Source organism: Acartia tonsa, chromosome 6, assembly GCF_053477335.1.
Source record: "Acartia tonsa isolate MP-2025a chromosome 6, ASM5347733v1, whole genome shotgun sequence".
NCBI lineage: Eukaryota > Metazoa > Arthropoda > Copepoda > Calanoida > Acartiidae > Acartia > Acartia tonsa.
In genome coordinates this window covers 28,272,126-28,295,655 of record NC_137265.1, presented here as the reverse complement: position 1 = coordinate 28,295,655, position 23,530 = coordinate 28,272,126, and the positions used below count along the sequence as shown (strand labels likewise).

The 23,530-nt window shown below is 32.6% G+C and overlaps 3 protein-coding genes across 3 annotated transcripts; 2 read left to right on the top strand and 1 right to left on the bottom strand.

Moving 5' to 3' along the window:
- Positions 1 to 2,429: 2,429 nt before the first annotated feature.
- On the top strand, positions 2,430 to 4,318 carry LOC145322303 (uncharacterized). The gene is made up of 4 exons (XM_080164253.1): positions 2,430 to 2,562; positions 3,045 to 3,141; positions 3,328 to 3,753; positions 4,203 to 4,318. Exons 1-4 carry the CDS (start codon positions 2,491 to 2,493, stop codon positions 4,208 to 4,210), a joined length of 603 nt encoding a protein of 200 aa, XP_080020379.1. The 5' UTR covers positions 2,430 to 2,490; the 3' UTR covers positions 4,211 to 4,318.
- Positions 4,319 to 7,121: 2,803 nt separating this feature from the next.
- LOC145322294 (uncharacterized) lies at positions 7,122 to 23,488 on the top strand. Its single transcript, XM_080164185.1, has 14 exons — positions 7,122 to 7,197; positions 8,172 to 8,247; positions 8,711 to 8,803; positions 9,438 to 9,478; positions 10,730 to 10,797; positions 11,423 to 11,485; positions 11,957 to 12,054; positions 19,580 to 19,637; positions 19,999 to 20,095; positions 20,542 to 20,583; positions 20,859 to 20,915; positions 21,454 to 21,535; positions 21,754 to 21,882; positions 22,664 to 23,488. Exons 1-14 carry the CDS (start codon positions 7,157 to 7,159, stop codon positions 22,739 to 22,741), a joined length of 1,023 nt encoding a protein of 340 aa, XP_080020311.1. The 5' UTR covers positions 7,122 to 7,156; the 3' UTR covers positions 22,742 to 23,488.
- On the bottom strand, positions 12,697 to 16,078 carry LOC145322262 (betaine--homocysteine S-methyltransferase 1-like). Its single transcript, XM_080164136.1, has 4 exons — positions 15,958 to 16,078; positions 15,245 to 15,405; positions 14,409 to 14,494; positions 12,697 to 14,038 (listed from the first exon to the last, which is right to left on the bottom strand). Exons 1-4 carry the CDS (start codon positions 15,970 to 15,972, stop codon positions 13,173 to 13,175), a joined length of 1,128 nt encoding a protein of 375 aa, XP_080020262.1. The 5' UTR covers positions 15,973 to 16,078; the 3' UTR covers positions 12,697 to 13,172.
- Positions 23,489 to 23,530: the final 42 nt, after the last annotated feature.

Sequence of the window (23,530 nt, the reverse complement as noted above, 5' to 3'; positions counted from 1 at the left end):
TAGTGGCCGAAGGAACGTGCTAACTAAACTGTTACTATTATTATGATTTTTATTTCAATAATTATAGAAAACTGGTTATAATATGCTGCGATACATGATTTTTCGGTACACCGACAAACCTCCAAAAGGGATAAACGCATTAGGAGGTTTGTCCAGGGAGTAAGGGAGGGGACAATGGATCGAATATTCTATTTTTAGGAGTCTCAGACTTTGGGTACTGGCTTAAAGGGAATGTGCAAGAATTTAGCAGTTTCTGACTGACTTTGGGTACTAGCGCATAGAATGCCGCTAACTTTGCTAACTTTTGTTAATTTTGAATATTGCAGACAAGTATCAATAAACTTAATTTGTTATGATGTGGCTGGTTTTAACAATTTTTTTCTCTCCAGAAAATATCATTTCATTGATAAAAACTTTATTGTGATATTTGTTTAATAAACAATCTAAGAATCCAATTAAGTTTTTGGTTATGGGGCTATGGGTTGAATGGGTTCCAGGGAGATTTTTCTAGTTATTAATTACATAATGGTTACGTCAGTCTGATGTGCTGGTAATATAATTTTCAAATAAATGCTTTTTTCTTGGAACTTTCTTCTTATTTTATTGTTTCCTGTATTGTATTCCCTTTTAAAATTTCCTCCATATTTTCTTAATTAATCTGGATTTCAAGGTCTTTCAGCAAATACTCTTAAATTGAATTAATTGCCTTTTGTCCCCTCCCTTACTCCTTGGGTTTGTCGGTGTACCGATTTTTCAGTGATGCTGAGAATTGTTTCTTTTCCAGCGGATATTCATCGGTTTCAAAGCCATACTTCAGAAAAAAACTTCATACTAATGAAAATTACTGAACTTCAGAATCCCATTTAATTTAAATTACTTTTCCATAATAACTAAATGAAAATGTTTATGAAGCAACTTTAATTGAAATATTTTGACCAATGAGTTGCCATGTAAAGTAAAATCAAAGGTTTTCTTTCAGGGATAAAGGAATCTTAGTTAAATAAGAAAATGCATTTTTTTCAAAATTTGGCAAATTTTAAGTTAAAGAGTATAGCAGTTAGCGAGATCTTTAGACAGATGCCTTAACTTTTTTATAGTCTCTATATAGTTTCTTCAACCGGGAGGGATTACCCATTCTAATTGATATCAACAACCAGTTATTGGAAAAGCACAACTTTACTTGCTCAGTCCTTTAGGTTATATAAAACCTTCCCTGATTAGACATGATAAAATGAATCAACTAAAAAGGAGTGAAATATCAAGATGATTTAAGAATAGTGCATTAGTGTTCACATAAAACAGTGAAACATAAAATTAGCAAAAAACTAAATAAAAAATGTAATAGTAAAACATCAAAATGTCCCTTACAAAATTTTTATGCTTCCTTATGAATGGGAAATAAGTACACATACTTCTCCTATATTAAGTATTTTACATTAATATAAGTTTATAAAATGAATGAAAACTAATAAGCTAATAAGCTCAAAAAAGAGAAATCTTTTTTAAAGTACAACTTTGTTTAATACAGTCTGCGGAACATTAAATCGACTTAAGCTTTTAATACTGAGTTTAATCTTGCAAAAAATTAAAACAAGGCGAACTCAAAACTTATTAATTTCACCAAAATCTTGTGCTTTTGAAGAAACTCTAAGTATAATATTTTCTCTGAATGCTACAGCAGGGCACTAAATTGATTAGGAATTTGTAAAAATATATTACACAATTTTATTAAAATTATTTTTAACGCTACTTCTAAACTCGTATTTTAGACAGACAGCTTTCCGTGAGTAGTAATCCATACTGAATCGCATACCATTATTTTCGTGGTTGTTGAAATATTTTTTAACCAATTTTGGCTGACAGAAACGCTTTAGACACAATATTCATTTGTCCAGATGCAACATTCCTGCCTACCCTGAAATTGTTGCGCTGCACAGATATCAATAGATTTTCTCTGCCTCAACCAAATAACTAATTATTTTTAGCACTATCCTTCATCTTGGTAGTTTGGACCTAATAACACCCCTCCCGCCATCTTTGAAAACTAGATAAGAAGATGACACAAAAAGACAAATGCTTAGTTTAGTAAATATAAAAAGAACTAAAGCTTCTCTATAGCATTTAAATGTTTGTACGTCCATTAGTTGTTTTTACTTATTTGCAAATAGATAGGAAAAAAACATTTGTAGTTAACTGGACTTGTTGCGGCTCATATCACATATGGACTGAAAATATCTTTATAAAGGTGATAAAGATAGGGTTGAAAGGGATAGAGTCTCCTACCCCCTCCCTCCATGAACTAAAAGCATGTTGTTTTAAACAATTCAAAAAGGAATGTGAAGGGGGGTCGGAGGTCCATCTAAAGGCATGAGTGAAAGCATCTGATTTTGCAAATATTTTCTCTAGTGCAAGCAAAAGCAACAATTCCGTATCTGGTACTTCAACTCTACTATACTATGTCCAACACCACACCCAGATCCTGCTATAAAAATGCTTCCTGCACAATTTTTACTTCAGTATTCAGTTACTCAATTTATAATCAAAATGAAAGCTTTTGTTTTGGTAGGTTGCTTTTACCATTTTATTTATAGTTTATTTGATTTTTTTATATAACTTTTGTTTTGTTTGATACTGGTCAAAATTTATAGTAACCCAGCTGCGAATTTTTAACTTACAGACGGCTAAAGTTAAGAATACTTATATGAGGCTGCCGCTACTTAATGATTTGAATATACTGCCAACAATTGCTCAAAAATTGCATCTTGGCTGTTATGTGGATTATTGATTCACTTATAAAAGCAGCCAATAAAATAAATAGGATGTTCATCTGCGTTTGCGGCTTTGATTTATCAGAAAATGGTCTGCAGGATTCAGTTTCCATCTTAAACTTAATTTACTTTTAACTTTTCTACATTTATTTTCCCTTTTTCTTATCCTTTATTCGTTTTCTGCAAATTTTTTTCTATTATCTTTTTTCTTCCCTTTTAATGTCGGTTACAAACTATTATTTCTATTGGAAATAATTGTTCTTGATTTTTTTGCAGGCCTTGAGCGTGATTGCCAGCTGCAACGCAGCTCCTTGGCTCGGAGCATACGGGTTGTATGGATATCCTTATGCCGCTTATCATGTTGGAGGAGCAGGTATACCTTTATTTTTTCCGCCTGTCAAAAAAAACTTTTCTTTTTAATTAGTCTCATAGTTAGATTTCTGAAAATTTATTATAGACAAATTTCAAGATGAAATTATTTTGGGATGTATAATTGAAATTTTATTTACATTAAAAAATACTTTAAAGTATCCTCAATAAAAATTGTTGAATATTTTAGTTCACTCCTCCATCGGCGGTTACAAGGCTGTAGCCGGAGAGGGCGGAGCCGTTCATGAGGTTCCCGGCATTCTTCCTGCCCCTGCCCTCCTCAAGCAAGAGAGTGCGGGAGGTGTCACTCTTACTTCTGGAGCTGGTGTTGGTGTCCACTACATTGGCAAGCGTGAAGCTGAGGCTGAAGCCGGTCTTGTCCTCGGCGGTTACAGTTATGGCCTCCCCTACGCCCTGCCCTACGCCTACCACGCCCCTGCTCTTGTTGCCACTGGTGGTGCTGTGCCCGTTGCTGTTGGCGGCTACAAGGCTGTTGCCGGCGAGGGTGGTGCTGTCCACGAGGTTCCCGCCCTGTTTGGTGCTCCCGCTCTGGCCAAGCAAGAGTCTGATGGTGGTGTGAGTCTTACTACTGGTACCGGTGGTGTTCTTGTCTATGGTAAGTAACATTACATTTTTTACTTTAGAGTTGTTATTATAAAAACATACTAACAGCTGTGTTCCTAGAAGAGGCGATCTGTATTGAAAGGGTTAAGAGAGGGCAAAAAAAGACCCTAAAACCATCTCAGGACAAATAGAAAGCTTCTCTTAAATGAATAACTCAACCTGTTATTGAAATCTAAGCTTCAGATAAAAAATTGCTACTTTATACAATAGGTCTAGCGGCTTCGCCCCTAACATTTAGGAGCTTTGCAATTGATAGGTTATCACTATTATAAAGTTTTTATAGAAGGCTGTCAACTTTTTTAATAGTTAAAAGGAGCAATTTTTTCTGTAAAGATTTTTGACTAAAAAAGTAAAATTGTTGCGCGCGACAAGTATAAAACAAAACAGTTAATCTAGAATATTTTAAAGAATCATATTATTATATTAAACTTTTTATTTTAGGAAAGTAAACTGCAACTGCAAGAAAACAACACAATAAAAGAAAAAGACTGCCTCGTTTTATCATTCATTCTTCATTCATGAGCTGAACAAAATTTTAATAAATAATTGTAACAGAACTTGTATTTTCTTTATTATTTTTAAAAGCGAAGCTTTTCTATAATTAGGCTCCGTCCGTACGTTCATACTCACTCTATATAGCAAAGCAACCGTAATCGTAACCAGAAAGTCCTACGTTTTATGTGCGGAATCTAGTTATAGAGTGTAAAAGAAAACAACTCTCTCCACCCACCCAAAAAATGATAAAATTGTCGTCAATTTAGGTTGCTATTATGGACAGTATTTATTGGCCAGTTCGTTCATCTAGTAGGAGGGGAGGAGATATGGCAAAGAAAGTGGATTGAGGGATCGTTATTTTAGCCAGCTACAAGTTTCACTTTATTAGAGGAACTAATAATCTTGTAAGATCCAAGTAATAATAAATCAATTTACACACATCATATGTCTGACAGTCCTGTACAACTTAGAACGATTAAATTTCTTTTTAAAAATTAAATGCTCTTATTGCGTAGTTACGTAGTTATGATCTGATTTTTGCGTAGATAGAGGGAAATTTGATATATTATGATTAATGTCCTTCTTCTTCTTACCCTGACATTATAAGAAAGAAAGTCTTTAAAAATATTTTTTGTTGCAAACTTCGATTGTATGACTTATACGTCCTTAATGAATTGGATAGCTCATAATGAATCGTGTATTGTTTTTAACCTTTAATAAAGATTCCTGTAAAAAATAGGTATCATATGAAAGCGATGCATCAAAAAACGCTACCAGAATGTGTGAACCAAAAGAAGGGGTTATCTTTTAAAGTCGGAGAGTCTTAAACATCTCATGAACAAATCAAAAAATTTCTTGAAAGCTGTTTTTTGTATCTCATTCTCACTGAAAATACAAACTACTTCTTAGTCTACAAAATGTAATTGTAATTAGCTAGCGATAAGAAAATATTAAAAATTTGCTCAAAGATTAGGTAAAATAGTTTTCCTTGAGATGAATCATCCCTTATCTATTTCGAGTCACCCTAAAAATAAAATTAGGAAAAGGTAATAATAATTTGTATAAAAATTGTCCTTGTTATCTATAAACAGAGCTCCGCACACAGAAAGAGCCCACATCACAATTTTTAATTGCAAGTCTTTTAGTTGGGGGGAAAGTTTTCTGTTATTTTTATCAAACACACACGAGAGCCTTGCATAATGTATATAACATATATGTACGTGCGTCAGGAAAGCCCCTCCGGCTTGAATAGCCCAAATGTATGCTTTTAAGTAGCGATGCTACTCTATAATTCTTATATTGTTAGGTTTATTTGTCTATTTGCATGGAGCAGATATAGTATAATCAAAATCCGAGGGAGCGGGAGGATATTAGTCCGCAAGTTATTCTGTTACCAAAGTTCTCTTATTCGTTGGCTTAAAAACTCTGGGGGCTTTTATTACACCTTGATCGGTTATTTCTAACTAGCAATAATTTTATCTACTGAAAATTTGTCATCATTTGGGGTTTTTCTGCAATAAATCCTCTATTATCTTATCTTTAGATCCCTGGTTATCAACAAAGAGCGCAGCATTAATTAATGGGAACAGTGATTCTAATAAAAATAATGTACGGACGTACGAAAGATCATTACCTAATTATAGATGTGCTACGACACTCTAAATAGTGCAAGTTTTATCAATTTATGCAATTTAAAAAAGTGTTAGAGGACGAATATAACAATTAATTTTCCATACTTAGCTACTACAGGTGACTGCTAAGTTATTAAAGTTTAGTACAATTTTGTGCACACTTCTACAAACATTGTTAAAAAGCATACATAAACAAAAGCTTTTCATATTCCGTTTCTCAAAATCTTGTGATAAAGGCGCGAAGTAAAACCCTGAATAGAAAAATTTAAAATTGTTAATGACATATCTGCCATTCAGGACAAAAAAACACAAAAAAAGTTTTCAATTTTCCCTGTTAACTTTTAACTTAGTGTTGACGATAGAAATTTACTTTGGAAAACATTCCTCGTTTTTAATCCGTATCTATCATATTTAACTTTTTTATACTGATTCCTATTACAACAAGGTACAATGATATAAGCAAAGCATCTCTATAAACAAGTCCCAAAATTTTAAGTATTCCCTTAAACAGTATCCCCTATTTAATCAGTTTTTAAATAAAACCTACAATTTTTTTTAGATTTTATACATTTATATTCTGCTTGTTCAGTTCTGACACCCCGTTAATCATCTTCTTTGGCCGAGGCTACTGTTAATGATGCTTTAGCATGTCAGTACTAACAAGGATAACTAAAGGGAGCAAATTTCCCTTTTACTGAACACCAAACATCCGGGGTAAATTTGGTTAAGTAACGCACAAAAGCCTATCGACTCTTTTATGCAAAATTATTGTCTGAAATTCCTAACTGTGCACGGTAATAAGTTGCACCTGTTTTGGTACATGGTATTTTGACGCGGGTTTCAAACGGATTCGAACCCAACACCTCCCAAACGTGTTAAGCCGCGGTTGCAGATTGACACGCCTTCGATGATCAGCTTTGTTTTAAAGTTTAGCAGGAAAGAGTTAGTACATTGAGGCCTATGAATGCTGTTTGAGAGGGAGTGACCAGGGAGGGAGGGGACATTGTAATTTAAATTACACTTGTACCCGAAGTTGTATATTAATCACGTTATCTTATTCATTGGCACAAAAACAAGATGTGCTTAAATTGAATTGTGATTGGTTGATTTCCAACTAGCAGTGTTTATACTTTTTAACTATTAATTTTACTCTAAAGGAGAGGTAATTTTGTTTATAATCATTGGGAATGTACATCAATTTATTGTCCATCGTCTTATCCCTTACTATCCCTGAAGTGGGACAGTTTATATTTCAGATGAATTGTTTATATGAAAATGAAATGTTTAGTTTTCCCCCGGCACCTTCCAAGGTAGGTTGCAGAAATAAATTATTTTCATTTCAAATACAAATATTTATAGGATATAAGTATCAGAAGAATGACAACATCAATAAAAGAGAAGCTCTGAAACGGTAGAACAAACGAACATTAACACTTGTAGAGTGTATTAACTGATTAAACAGAATATTAATGTATAAGTCGAGATAAAATTTTAAGTATATTTGTTGAAAAACTGCGTAAATACAGGATACTGTTTGATGGAATACTTACATTTTATTACTTGATTATAGAGATACTTCGTTTATAACCTTGTTGTAATAGGAATCAATACTCCAAAAATCAGATCATTAAGATAAAATAAATCGCTTATAACATTGTACAAAACTGTAACATGACTCATGAATTTGAAATCGATTAACAATGAAAGCTAACCGTAACGGGTGGACGGATTACCCTAATCATAGAAAAGCTACTGTCACTCTCATACTGATAATCCTAATGAACTTTGATTTACAGGAAAGCTTCATATTATACATATATGACAACCATGAAATTGAAGCTTATAAATAAGAAAATCAGACCATAGCTATCATGAATAAAGCTATTAGAGAAACAAATTATTCTCAAAAATTTATTATAAAATACGTTTTTTTATTTTGTAACAAAATTAGGAAACTAAACAATTTTTATCAGACCTTTTTACGGACGTAGTGATCGAAGCACCCTCATTATGAAAAGCATTCCTAGATTATAAGCATAATCATTACATTCAATATGCTAATTGCTTTATACAATGTCTAAATCTAAGATAAAATCTAGAAGAATAATATCATGGGAGGATGGAGGTAACCTCCCCCAAAATAGTTATAAATCTTCCCAGACTTAAAAAAGCTTTACTTTAAAGGAGAATCATATAGGTCCAGATCTTTTGCTACAAATAGACAGACAAATACACTTTACTTTTATATAAGGATGAAACATGTTATTAAAATTTTACTTTTTAGTTTGTCAGCAGTTCCTGAGGAACAATTGATTGAAATAACAGAATTTAAAATTGAATTAGATCTCAAATATTATCAGGTTTGTTTGTTTTTACAAAGTTTACTAGCGACTTCCTCCCTACCCTCTATTGCTTTAAAAATTACCAAATGGCCTAAAACTTATCCTAAACTAATGGATCGAAAACATTTCTGAAAAAAATTTTAACGTTAGGTGATCTCAGCGGACAGGCGTTTGTACAGACAGACATACATTCAGTAGTTGAGCAAACCGACATAAGACCCATTGACCCAACCCATGTCGGTCTGTTTCTTCAGTGGTCAATGACCGATTTGATGTACATCCCCAATGATGATACCAAAAATAACCCCTTCTGTTGATTACATTTATTTGTTAAGGCGACGAATAAGATAACGCTATTATAAAACTTTGGGACTAGTGTAATTAACAGCCCAATGTGATTTGGTATGAAAAAAGCTCTCTGTTCATCTTGACAAACGGACTAACACTGAAAATTAAAAACAATGTTTGAAAATATATTAAGATAGAAGAAATGAGCCAAGCAGAAGATGTTGAAATTATTGGTGATGAAAATGAAACCGATGAAGATCTTTCTATAGAGCTTCACAAATTAAAGGTAATGCCTCAGCTTAAAAACAATCACATCTAACAGCACGTGTAGGATAAGGATAACTGATAGCTCTTAAAGTTAATTTTTGCATGTTTTTTAATTGCCTTTCACACTTTGCATGATAATTCCTATTACAGTTAGGTAAAACTTATAAAGTATAACAAATCTATAATCGTTACCATAAAGACCTTATTTCAATTTAATTCAAACTAATTTTCAACTTTTTGACAACAATTTTTTGTAATAATGACTTCTAGGACAAGATACAAGATCATAAGCGAAGCATAATCATAAAATTTTTAGTATGTCCTTAAACAGTATTGTGTATTTACGCAATTTTGCAACAAATTATATACAATTTTGTTTAGACTTATAGATTAATATTCTGATTATTAAGTTCTTACTCTTTACAAGTGTTAATTTTTGAGTGTCCTACCGTCTTATTTCAGAGCTTAGCTTTATAAATGAGTCATTTTTGTTTTGCTAAAAACATCATTATTTGTCATTTTATTTCTTAGAGTCTTTGATTATCTTCTTTATGTTGTTCATTTATATCTACTAAACTATGGCTTAGCTAAATATCAACATAATTGTCCTTGTTATAATGAATCTTTGACATTGATGTTTATTTTTGTTTTAGGAGAGAGCAATGAAGCTTTCGCAGCAGCTAAGACAATTTAGGTGATTATTTCATATAGCGCAGCAACTCTATCAGTATGTTCTGTCACTTGTATCACGACAGAGGCTTTAAGCAATATTTACAGTAAAATCTTGCTTATTGACAGATTAAACTACAAATTTATGATAAATAAATTTTCAAATAATTTGTAATATGAAATAAAAGCACTCTAATGTTATATTGGTTTAAAATTAAAAAGACTGTTAATTTCTGTGAAACTTTTGGACATAATTATTGTTAGTTTTATCCAAGTACAAAGAATCAATTGCATCGTGTTATAGAGAGGTTTCCGCGTGTATTAAAATGAAAAATTATAATATAACAAAACTGGTATGAATTCTATGATTTTAATTTAATTTTCCTGGAAATATCTCTGTAATTCGATGCTATACATGTTTTTTTTCAGTATGGCTGAAATATCCAGCAGATATTATATTGTTTCGAAGCCATACTTGAAAAGCAATTATTCGTATTTTTATCCTTGTACATTATTTCTGTTTTCTTTCTTTAATTGTGACTTTACGAATAAGAGCATTACAGACCAACTGACATAATCACTTTCAGAGTAGCTACTCTAAAAGTTAAAATATTTTTGGTGCTAAATTGATTTCTTACTTTTCAAAGACTTGTAATTGATTAACTATTTCCTGTAAATATTTGAGAAAATTATTTAAAATTTTCACTTAGCGAAGTACGTATTACATTGGTACAAATATCATTGCAAAAATATATAATTGTAACCACTTATTTTCTGCAAATTATTTCTATTTTAAATTAATTTTCTTATTGCATTTTGAAAATAAACCAAAATATACCATGATTAAATACAAAGCTCCCCCAAACATATATCTTTTGGGATAAGACAATTGGACATTTAAAAGATCTACTTACCCAATGATGCAAACTAAAAAACCCTTTAGTAGATTAAAATTATTGGTTGAAAACTTTGAACCAGTCAATTTAGATTAAATAAAAGTATCACAGTTTTCAGGCCATCGAAGGAGAAAGCTAAATTATAAAACTTTGGATACTATAATAATTTACATTTCAATTAGGTTTCCTACAATACTAAAAATAGAGTCGTTTAGCGAATTTAACAATCTTCATAACCTATCCTAACTTGCCCTAAAGTTTTATACAATCAAACAAAAACAACCATCGCCGATCTTATTTCCAATTTATTAAAAAATAGGGGAGGGGTTTAGTGCTCTATATACATATTGAGGGAAACCACCAATTTCCTTTTTATTTAGCGAAGATGCAGGGGAGGATAGTGAAATAAGTTCTGATCCAACTACTCCAACTACGGCTAACATACAAGGTATAAAGGAATGATAAAATTTTGAATTCGTCATTTACCGCTAAAATAAATTAATAACACGTCTCCTTGTACAAAAAAACAGTATGCTGAATTTTAAAAAAGACATTTGATTGGTTGATTTAAACGGCAAAATAAAAATTATAAAATTCTAATCTGTGTCGTGTATAAAAAGGACTGTTTTTAAAATTTTTAAAAACTTTTTTCTAAGGTACTTTTTTTATTGGTGATTTCTCCTTGGAGGCTAAAAGTACCCTCCCCCAAAATAGTTATAAACCAATAAGAACCATATCTCGGTTCAGCAGTTAGTGAGATTCTAAGCTAAGATTATGTGAGTAAATATGTATTGTTTTAATTAGGTCATATTTTCTCTTGATTTTGTCATTCTTATTTCTATTTTCATTAAACATTATATGATCAATATTATTGTATAAATCACCAAACCTTGGGCTTCTATTAAAGACTTTTTAAAAGCCATAATAGTAAATCATCTTTCTAATCTATTAAGAGTACTATAATATGATCACTAAAGAAAGGAGGGGGGGGGGGGGCCCGGGGGGGGCGTGCTCCAGAGGCACTTTGAGAGGAAGCACAAAATATACAAAATATATATCAAATTATATTTTAGAAAAAGCCATGATAAGCGAAGAAACAGTGAATGAAAAATCCGAAAACACAATCAATTTACAAGGTAATTATTAATTATAGTTATTATACACTCTATCATTACTTGATGCAATAATCTTTTAGACATTTGTTTGCTAAATTTGCATGGGGTTTGCATAAATCAAAATGTAGACGTAATTTTTATATAGAGTATTAGAAAATGATTTACATTCGTTGTGTTTAGTAGTTAGATGTATAAATTTCAATGTACAAGGATTGTACTGTATGTTTTAAATTTGACGTTTACCCGTTTTTAACTTTCTTTTTTCATGCCAAATGAAGTAACTAACTTTTATTACTAAACTACTTAAGAAGCTATTTTCTTTGAGGGGATAGAATGGCACGGCGCGCGACAATTTTTACCTGGGGGTAATTTTTTGAGGATTTTCTAAAGCGTAATTTTTTTGTTGGGGGTGGGGAGGACAAAAATTTATGGTTGGGAGGAGGGATCCAACCTTGGCGTCCCTGGAGCTAACTGCCCTTGTTTATAATATAGATGAAGATATAACAGTGGATGACAATGATGACACTTATGAAGTTGATGTTGTCACTGTTCAACATAACAAGGATGAATTTGATCATCTTATTCTAAAGGTACAAGTTTCATTTTGCGTTTTGTCAAATTTGAGGGCGAAATAGTTAATGCTTTGGATTAGATAAATATTACCATACAAACAATCAACGTTTAGATTAAACGAACTTTCTCTGTGTACAATACTGTGTAATCGAAACCTAATGTATATGTCACACGCCTGATATAGCTGCAGTAGGTACCTTGTTTAACGTTATAAGACTATCAACTCCCTCACAACTAGCAGATGTGTTACTTTTGACTTCAGCAAAGAAATTAACATCATAAAAGAGAACTCGTGATCGTGGCTCAACATGTAGCGCATCCGCTCGTCGCCGGGAAGGTTATAAGTTCGATTCTCGGGCGACACCGCGTCATAACTAAAGACGTTAAAATTGGTTATGTCAGGTGCGCGACATAAATAGTAAGTACAGGGGGAATGACTTGGCCCGAAAAAGGCGCAACTTACTACAATGCACAGTTAGGACTTCTCATACAAAGGTCGTGCAATCAAAGGGTTGGTGGTCTGATGGATGTTACTTAACCTAATATCCTTAAGTGTTAGAGTATCACATCACATTACACGTGGATGATGCTCTGGATTCTCTAGATGATCACTTAAATCGAAGGAGAATCCAGCCCTTACGAGGTAATGGTAAACATCATAAATGATATGTCAAACAAATTTATTTTTTGCTTAATAAGTTAAATTTTGTTACACATAAAGAAATCAACTAAAATGAAAAACCACAGCTTTGATTAAAAACTTAAAATTACATCAAGAATGGTATTTCATAATTATCTACATATTTGAGCATTTTAACATGTTTTCTATAAGTATATAAAACATAATTTTTTATCTAATGGGGCTAATTTAATCGTATTTTAGAATTAAACATACTACAGTTCATTTATTGCTATTAAAAGATTTACAAAAGAGGATTAGAGATAATTATTTTATGTGAAGAAGAACTTTTTAGCTTTCAACTTTTGCACCATTTTAAAAATATCAAGGAGTCAAAAATTATTTTCTTTTTACATGTTGCAATTGTTTACAACAAAGAAAATAATAAGTTATTTTGGGATTCTAAATAGCATAGCAAAAACATGAAACTGTATATTTAAAATTAGCCAACCCAAATCACATATGTCCCTTCTTTTTTTCCGCCCAGTTGTCCGGTTCCGACATGCCGGGGCAGTATGGCCGTCCACTGGCCGGCTTCAGGTTCTCCCAGTACTCCCTACTGGCTCTTGCTCTGACCCATGGCTTTGTGTGCATTGTAAGACCCCCACCCCACATATCATGCTTGATAGATCCTTGAGGCATTTTCCCGCCGCGTTCCGCAGATAGTTCTTCAGCAATGGCTCGGATATGATAAGGCTCGAACCCGCAACACCCGCCAATGTATCTGACGCCCAGCTCAAATGCCTCCCTGGCGTACCTGTGCATGTCCCATCTGGTAGCAATTCGGCCTTCCAAAGCAAAAGGAAACTCAGGAAGGTCAATAAATCCCTGTTTCCCAGCATCTGGGGTGTGGTAAGCTACAGGTTGCATCATTAGATATGGCTTCAGTCCAGCTGCATCCAGGCCTTGCTTCATACGTCGCATTGTCTCCAGTGCAACAAATGGATCATAGTGACAATTGACGCCCACTAAATCGGCACCGGAACGTGCCATTCGTATGGCACACTCAGCCGCAGAAACTCCATGCATGTCGCCCTCAGGACCGATGCACATAGTTGCTGCAACAGTTTTGCCAGACTCTTTACAAACCTGGATGGCCCATTGAATTTCCTCAACATGCTCAAAATATTCACACAGCAGAAAGTCGAGGCCTTCTTTGGTGAACACCTCCACTTGTTTTCTAAATTCTGACTTCACTTTTGCCTCGCCCTTTCCCTCCAGGTATGATGGACATTGGGACAGGCTGCCAAGTGTTAGAGCGTCGCCCTCAGCAGCCACTTCCTTTGCTATTTTAGCTGCTTCCCGGTTGATAGCTGCTACGCCTTAATCATAAATTTTTAGTCAAAAACTTTCATCTACTTTATGCTTAATTATTATTGCTTTAAAAATGGTTGATGGAGAAGCGCGCACTGAGTTTTGCAGGGGAGTGTGCAGCCTAAAAGAGTATAAAAAAATATGACAAACCTCCCACACAATGCAATGATAGAAATGATCAAAGTAAAAGTAAATTAATGCTATGGCAAAAAAAGTTGCAGCTTATTGGTATTCACAGTTGAGACTTTTATAAAAAAAATATTCTACATGAATCAAAAGACAATCTATAGTTTAAAAATACATAATAAGGCACCCAATACATAGTTACACATCTATACATTCAAGAACTTGTAGAATAGCTGCACTCCTAGAACCTACCTATTTTCTTTCCAGCAGTGTTTCCACGATCTGTCAGTTTATCCTCACTGGCATAAAAAGTAAATGCTTGCATAACATCAGATCCTTTGCAACAAACAATTAGATATTTGCAGGGAAAAGATTCACAAATAAAAAATTACATTCTAAAGTTTAATCTTGTACTTTTAAGTAAGAGATACTAAGCATATGTTTCATATATCTAATCCCTAATAATAATTCTAATCCCTCCCTCTTTTCTAACATAAAACGTAAAAGTCCCTTTAAAAATTTCGAATCAACTGCAGTTGACGGTAAAATATTCCTGGTAACGAATATTTCCAAAAATCTATGAATTTTAAAAACTGCTAGCTGCCAAACGGCTGAACGTGCAGATCATGCCCGCACACTGTCTTAAGCAGCATAAGAAGCCCTACAAATAATCTGAAATAGCTAAGATCCAATGATGTACAGGGAAAGCTTCACCGAAGATAAAACGCGTAACATATGTCTTTTTCGCGCATTTCTCTGCACTGCGAGATAATTGTGCATAATTGATTTATGGCTATTCCAGATTATTTGTAAGGCTTCTTATGTTGCTTAAAACGGTGTGCGGGAATGATCTGCACGTTCAGCCGTTTGGCATCTAGCAGGCTTTAAAATTCATAGATTTTTAGAAATTTTCGTTACCAGGAATATTTTACCGTGAACTGCAGTTGATCCAAAATTCCAATTATTTTATGGGTTACAATTATAGTTTTTGCTATTGTGCTTTATGATAATGAAATTTTAAACTAGCAGAAAATTTAAATGTTTTTTTTTCCTTAAAGGATAGTCTAATATCAGATTATTCGTTTCCTGCTCTAAGAAATTCTCTATGCAGCTGTCTGACTGCTTCTGGATGCTCAACCGTAGCCTCTGGCGTCCAAGGGCCAGCCTTGACGTAGCCACGCTTCTCCAGAGCAAAGATAAAGCCGCCATCGCCAATTACAGGCCCAGCTGCCAGACGCTCGAGAAGGCTCTAAATACATATAAATCAAAAAAGGATACTAGCACAAAAATTTTAAACCTGACATAAAAGTAGTTTTTTTTTTGGGTGCTTTCACTTAAAGTAAATTATTTCTTATTTTAGGTCAGGTAAGTTTAGGTTATTTTGAGTACTAGGTAGACCCATAAGTTTAAGGCAACGAAGGTATAGGAGCTGCAGGACCTTTGTCCCCAAGAGAGATAAAAAGAGGAAAAAATACCCTCCATTCAAATTTAAATTTATTCTAAAAATAAAGGGGAGGGAGTGGGAGGCGGGGGTTCATTTTTCAACAACAAAGTTTTTTTTGTATATGTTGCAAAAGTAAATTGAGACTATAAATAACGCATCAGTAATAAAGTGCTTGTTTGCAAAATTTCATTCTTGCTTCTTAAAAGAAAACTGCCTGAAAAAGAATTTTGTATTGTATTGCTATAGACCTATATATACCTAGTTTGCTGTACTTCTTTTAAGTCTAAATGCCGTTTGTTGTGTTATTTGAATTATTGCTACTCTAATAGTTTAGCTCTAGTGTCTGAAAGAAATTACCCTTTTTCCAGACATGGTAAATAAATGAGTGCTTCTGTAGAACTGAGTTCTCTAGTTAGCTGTTTGCATTCTATATAAATAAATACGTTTACGCATTGTATTAGACTGGTCCATTATTTTCACCTTTGAATTTCTCGGAAATATTTTAAAATTTCCAAATATTTAAATAAGAAGTGCTTCATATTGTTTGATTGATAAAATCTATCAATTTTTTTATACCCCTCCAAATCTTTTAAAATTAGGCGTGTTTTTATTAGACATTTCATATGCTATTAAAAAGGTTATCCCCTTCCCCTAAAAAATAATTTCGATCGTTATTATAAGATTTTTTTGTACACTCCCCAACTAAGTTGTTGAAGACAAACTTCATATCTGTATGTTAAGAGCTTTTTAAATATAAAAGGGGTTTCCTAAAAAAATTGACATGTCAAGCACAGCATCTCCCCAATTTATTACAGGAATAAATTAAAAATAAGGATGGGAGTTTTATTTTTTCAATTTCAACAAAAAATACAATTTTAAAAAATGAACATGTCTAACAGCCACACGGTATTAACACGCGCTTTTAAAACCCGATATTTTATTTTATCTATTTGAATGCAATTCTTTTACAGAATTAAGAATTTGTAAATAACGGATAGCACTGTCTGGCGTTTGAAACAGGATACTCTCTTTTATTTTGATAGTTGTCTTAGCATAACATTTTATATCCTTGTTGTTTGTGAGGATTTGTAAACAAAATATTTATGTATTCTCTCTTTAGGGGGTTTTAATCTCACTCCATCGAACTGAATCTTAAGTGGTACTTTTGATATATTTATTATTAAATATAAAAATGTAGCCAAATATATTAATCTCCCTTCCACTAAAATATCGCATACACTCTAAAATTGCATTATATGTTTTAATGCTAAATTTTGTGAAACTAACAAACGAATTAATTACATAAATAATTTGGATCTCAAATTTATCATGGAGTCGAAATAATTTTATAAGAGGTTTATGTTAAAGTTAATAATAATAAAATGGAGTAAACGATCTCATAAAAAAATTTATAATTTGTACAGATTTTATGTCTTTTAAATTATAAGAACTTAAAATTATGACTTTTTGCTTATTAAACCATGCGTTGTTGACTGAAAAATATCCTAACTTATCAAGTACAAGCCGCGCCTCTAAATTTTTTACATCCTTAAATAAAAGTAACAGGATCTGTGTCTGTTTGTCTGCGTGTACTAAAGGATAAAGCGAACATCTGAAACGATATGGTTCTCCTGGAAAGGTTTATAACTATTTTGGTGAGGCCTCTTAGAGGCCTCTAGGGACGTAACCGTTAGTATTGAACAATATATGTGAAGTGTCTCATCCCCCCCCCCCCCCGAAACGTTGATAAGCCTTTAATATTTACGCCAAACTACGCAGATTTTTGTCCTTGTGAGCATACTATGTTTACCTAGCAACCCAAAAGTTGTATTAATGACAATCCTACACACACATACCTCCTGATGTAGGCATCACAAGGTGGTTTTGTGCAAGTTAAAACAATAATATATAAAGATGCAGGTGTTCTCATACAAATACTAAGTTTTTCTTAAAGGCATATAAATACCTAAGCTGTTTTGGAAACCCTGTTGTACATACACAAAAAATATTTGAATCTGCTTTTTACAAGCCATGTTGACTTGACATTATTATTGCACATTTGCAAAAGTTGCGAATTGTTGATTTTTTTATCAGCTTTTTTGGCTTGTTATTCCAGCGGCTCCGGCTACTGCTTTACACATATTCAAAATCAACATTTTTCCTGTCGGTATTATCAAGAAATAAACTAATATTAATTGGGATATTAACAGCAAGTTTCAGACGTCTTTCTTATGGACGGACAGAAGGATGGAACGACCGGCCCTAACAATAGAAAAGCTTCGCTTATAAAAGACAACCCTATTAAATACAAGCTTATGTCACGCTAATTAAAAGTTGTCAGTATTGTTTTGACATGATAAAACCAGGGATAAGGGATGGGAAACGTAGGAAAATATTATTCCAGGCCTATTTCAAGCCTAGGCCTATTTCTAGCCTAATAAACCAGTTTTGGGATGGCGCAGTGCTTCGTATAAAACGCTAATAAAAAAGCTGTGTGTGTGTGTGTAGATAAAGTATAGAATCAAATTCAGGTAGCTAGTTTAAAGTAAAAAACATAACTTTTTATAAACCTATATATTAATGGCTTTTGTTAAAATGAAGTTTTTTCTCTCCCAAAATTTTTTTATCTTTTACTTTGGTAATTTGAACTGTCAGAAAGCTATTGTTGGGTTTCCCTCAGACAGATTTTAGTTTGTATTATTTGCATTTTTATTAATGAGTAAAAATTTTAATTGAAAATTTCATTGCTAATTAAAATTCAAAATAAATAAATTAATATGCACTTGGGTAACATTCTCTCAAGTATTCTTTGGATTCTATTATGTAGTGATATATTTGTACTGTGTTGTATTGTGTATTGTACATATATTAGGGTTAAAGTGTTGTATCATTTCCGTATTAAATTTTTAAAATTCAAAATACAACATCTAATTTATAAACTACCAAATGAAAATTCGTAGCTACCTCCTTTCCAAAAAATAATCCCGTTATTTTTGTTTTTTTTATATGGCCCTTTTTTAATGTTTAACTCTAAGCAGATTTAATAATTAAGCTAATGTGATCTAAAACCATTTATATTTATTTTTTAGTAGCAGACGAAATCATTATTTTTTCTAGAATGGTCTGCTTCTAAAATTTTCGCCAATTGGTGATTGGTTGTTAAAAACAGGCCGATTCTTATTGGTTTAGAGCTATAGCTACTTGGGAGCGTCCGCCAGTTTGATAGTAATTTGTAATAGTTGCAATATCCCTTTAGAATCTAGGCCGGGACCTAATTAATGGCCAGGTTTCCTATCCCTTATCCCTGGATAAAACGTCTAGGGAAAGTGGTTTTCTTGTACTCTATGTATAATGAGTTTCATTATATAAAATAGGTACTTTGTCTGTCTGCGTGTCTGTCTGTCTGTTCTTTAGAAGTATGACAGCTTCCAAATCGATTGGGTTTCTTCTTTTATAACCTTCTAAATAGGTTTTATAGTATATTAACAAAATTATATTCTTTCTTTATAACAATGTTCAAGGGTGTTGAGAATTATTCATGAAGAACTGATCCCTTTAAGCTATGGACGCAGCCATACATTTTTATTACTAGCCACAATGCATTGATTTGTATAAATACATGTAAAAACGGAAAAGGTTAAGGACAAATATTCTAAAAATTAAAAAAAAAAATTTTGGTTCTTAGGTAGATTATAAACCTCCTGCCACTAATAAATATAATATGGATGACAACAATCATAACATCGTAGCAATCAGATTTTTAAATTTTAAAAATTCAATTGGACAACGATAACAACTTTCCTTTACTGTCAAATGAAACGACCCTAAATGTAAAAAAGCTTCGCTCTTAACAACCTATAAGTGAGCTTATTAGCCAAAAGCAATAGCAATTGCAGAGTGACAAAGTATTTTAGTTTTTAATTTATTTTTATCCCTGACCCTGTCTTGTCACAAAATCACGAGTATTGTTGATGTTTAGAATGTTCAACCGCTTGACTTAGCAACAAGTTTGTGTTCTAGTCCATCACTGTCACAGGGTAAGTGTAAACAAGAACGATTATGTCCAATAATTAAAAATCATAGCAACGTTTCAATAGGTCTTCTTGCTTCCACTGCAAAAGAGTTCTAACAATTCTTGTATTATATGTATTTCTACTAGCAGATACGCACCTAGAGGTCTCTAGGTGGAGTTAGAATAGTCGAGAGAGGGGGTAGTAGGGATTAAATCGATTCTCCACTTTCAATTTTAAGGAAAAGTCAATACAATTTTTAAAGAGTGGTGTTGATTTTTTCAGAGGCAATTTCTGTTAGGAGCGTGATCTTAATCTGTAGACAGATACGCATACTGAGAGACAACCTGTTACTTTTACATAAGAATTATAAATATGAAATTTTTAGATGAAAAATCCAGGGAGAAATCAGATTCTAATACGAACAATTTGCAATCAGACCAATCATTTACAAACAAAAGAGGAACGTTTCTTAGAAAACAGAGGTAATTTTATTAGAGAGGAAAGGGACATTGTGCTGTTTATTACACTAGTCCCCCAAATCTATCATTAAAATTTACTTATTTGCTAGGGACTTTTATTGAATTTTAAAAAGATGGTTTATTTAGTTGAGTGTCCAAACGTTTCAACCACTAATCGTATTCTACCGAAGGGGTAGTTTTGTATATCATCATTGCAGATGTAAATCATTTTATCGGTCATTATCTTATCCCTATAGATCCCTGAATTTTATGAAGAATTAAGTTAAAGAAATCTTTAGGGAAAAGACAATTGGCGGTAAAATGATTTACATCTGCAATGTTCTTTAATTAAGTAATATATTGGGTTGGTATGTTTTTTAACATAACGAAAGTGATCGTAAAGTAAAATCTCACAATTAACATTTTATTCTATCATGTTTTGTTTTATTAATATTTCTGTTAAATTTTAGGCATCAATATTACGATTCTGGGATTTGGACTCTTCCGTTTCGGTAATCTTATTTTAGTTTAAGTTAGGAAATGCAAAATTTAAAAAGCCAGCAGGGGTTTTACACTGTAGGACTTTGAGTCTCGAAGGGTTAGAGCCCCTCGCAGTGCCTAAAACTATGATCTGTCAAAATAGGTTTTAGTGTAAACACTTAATTTCTATGCCTAACCCATAAAAAAGAATTGTTTAGTCAGAAGTCAACGTCATTTCTGTTTGACTGCTTCCGATCGCTGATTTTACGGAACATTTATCACTAAATTATGTTTTGTTTATTTTCAGTCAGAGTTTGTATGAGAAGTTCACAAATAAATCTAAAAATCATTCTTCCGATTCTGAGTAAGTTATTCAATTATCTACATGATTCATAGTAATTTATTACATATTTTATCATATGATATGGAATGTTAGTGTAAAATTTAATTTTTTAAAGAATATATTAGTCTACTTGTAAAGTAATTAGATAACTGGTACCTGGAAAACTAGCAAAAATATCGAAAGTTGACATTTCTCTTGATTAGTTATGACAACAAATGAAATTAATTTCATATACATTTACCTATCTCCTTGTCCCTGCTTTTCTTCAACCTACCCTCAAAATAGCATTATAAATATGTTTCTTTTCGAATATTGTACCAAATTCATTTAAGGGGTTAAGCTACTCTATAATTAACTTTGTCTGTCCGACCGTCAGTACGTCCGTAAGGCAGTGGATAAAATTGAATTTTCTCGGCTGTTAATGATTCCATATACCAGTTAGTATATAAATTACTTTTATGACACTGATCAATAAACAACTGCTTTATTAATCACGTTGTCAGTTTGTTTGTCCATGAAATTTTGTTTTGTTACATATGGATGTTGGTTTTAAATGTAGGGAAGAAGAAAAGGAACTTTTAGAAGAAACAGATGAAATAAGTATTTCTGTGCCATCCATCAACCAAAATATTAACAAGCAGGTATAAAATTCAACTATAAACAACTATGGAGGGGACATCAGGTTGTTTACAAAAAAGTTTGCTTATTCGTTGGCTTATCAACTTTGAGATCTTGATTTGTTCTTTAAGTTAAGTGTCCAAGCGTTTCAACCACTTGTAATCTACAGGATAGGCAATTTTTTTTTATCATTGGAGACATACATCAAATTATCGGCCATTGTATTATTATTACTAAATAGGAAATAAAAATAACAACTGTAGACGACGACATTCAGAGTAGCAGTGCCATGGATTTGGAAGTGAAAAATTTGGAGAGTGTTGATCCTATCATATTTGCACCAGTTGGAGATGTATATAGCTTCTTTCATGTAAGTAAAAATTCTGGCTCGCCAGCCGCACATCAGCCGCGTGTAACCTCAGTGATATCATCATAATTTAACTTTAAAACTAAGCTGGATGTCTGAACAGACTATCCATCTTTTCAAATAATATTTTTGTCACCATAGCGGGTTTAAATTTGAGGCTTATGTATACGTGGCGGTAGAGCCCTGGTAAAAATACATAATACACAACAAATAGGCAGGGACCTTAGGGGATAAGACAATGAACTAACTGATGTATATATAATTGATATATATAGACCCAATCAGGATAAACTTAATTACACTTTCTATAAATTAAAATATTTTTGATAGGTTAAACCAAATTTATGAAAACAAGGATAACAACATTCATAAAAGCGAAGCTTTAAAATCGGACTGTAGAACAAACGAACATTAAAATTTGTAGAGTAACATAATATAATAAGCAGACTATAAGTTTATTCGTCTAAACAAAATTGTATGTACATTTGAAGCAAAATAGCTCTAAAACAGTATACTCTTCAAGGAAATATTTACATTTTAGGACGATTATAGAGTTGCTACGATTTCTAAAATCACAAAAAAAAGGAATTACCATGCCAATTTTGAAATCGATAGTACGATTTTAACATTCCTTGATTAACTAGAAGGCCAACCGTTAAGAACGGACGGATGTACGTCGCCTTTTAAAAACAAAGCCACTTGTCTATTCGCTGACATTTACACACTATTTTATGGCTCAAATGGCTCGAATTGTCTCATTAAATATTTGTACTTTTTTATTTAGAGAACGAAGGGATTAAGACGAGGAGACAATAATTTCAAATTCATTCTGGATTCTAACAGTCAAACATTTGTTGTTTAATCAAAATTGGACTATTTCCTTCAAAGTGCCCTGTGGAGCAATACATTTCCCTCCATATTTTTAAAAATCAGGGGGGGGAGAGGTAGTTTTGTATTCGTTACTTTAGGTCAGGTAATGTTAGGTAGTATTTGGTACATGGTAGCCTTACAGGGTTAGTCATCTATAGGTAAAAAAATGATCAACCTTTTTTCAGATTCATTTAAAAAATAGGTGATGGGGGGATATTCGATAAGCACTTTGAGGTAAAGCACCCCAAATTATAGTAGAGTATCATTGTAAAAGTATCATAATATGAATGTTCTGTTTAGATTAGAAATATAATAGTTTGAAAACAAGCTTTTAAATCTAACTGTTACAATATTCATCAATTATAGAGAATTATTATACATAATAATTTTTGTGTTTTTAAATAATAATGCTGATATTATTCTCGCGTTCAATGCAGGCGAATGCAGATACCCTAATTATAGAATATTAGCGCTATCTAAGATTTTAAATGTTTTTAAATAATTAACATTTGCAAAGAAAAGTAATGATCTATCTTTGAAAAAAATGTACAATGAAATATCATCAGAACTGTCGATGAGTCAAATGTTTTGCTTGAATCAAAAGTACAGTTATTTCCAGTGACGGAGGAAAAAGTTAGAAAGAGAGAGAGAGAGAGATAGATAGATAGAGAGATAGAAAGAGAAAGATATATATATATATATATAGAGAGAGAGAGAGAGAGAGAGAGAGAGAGAGAGAGAGAGAGAGAGAGAGAGAGAGAGAGAGAGAGAGAGAGAGAGA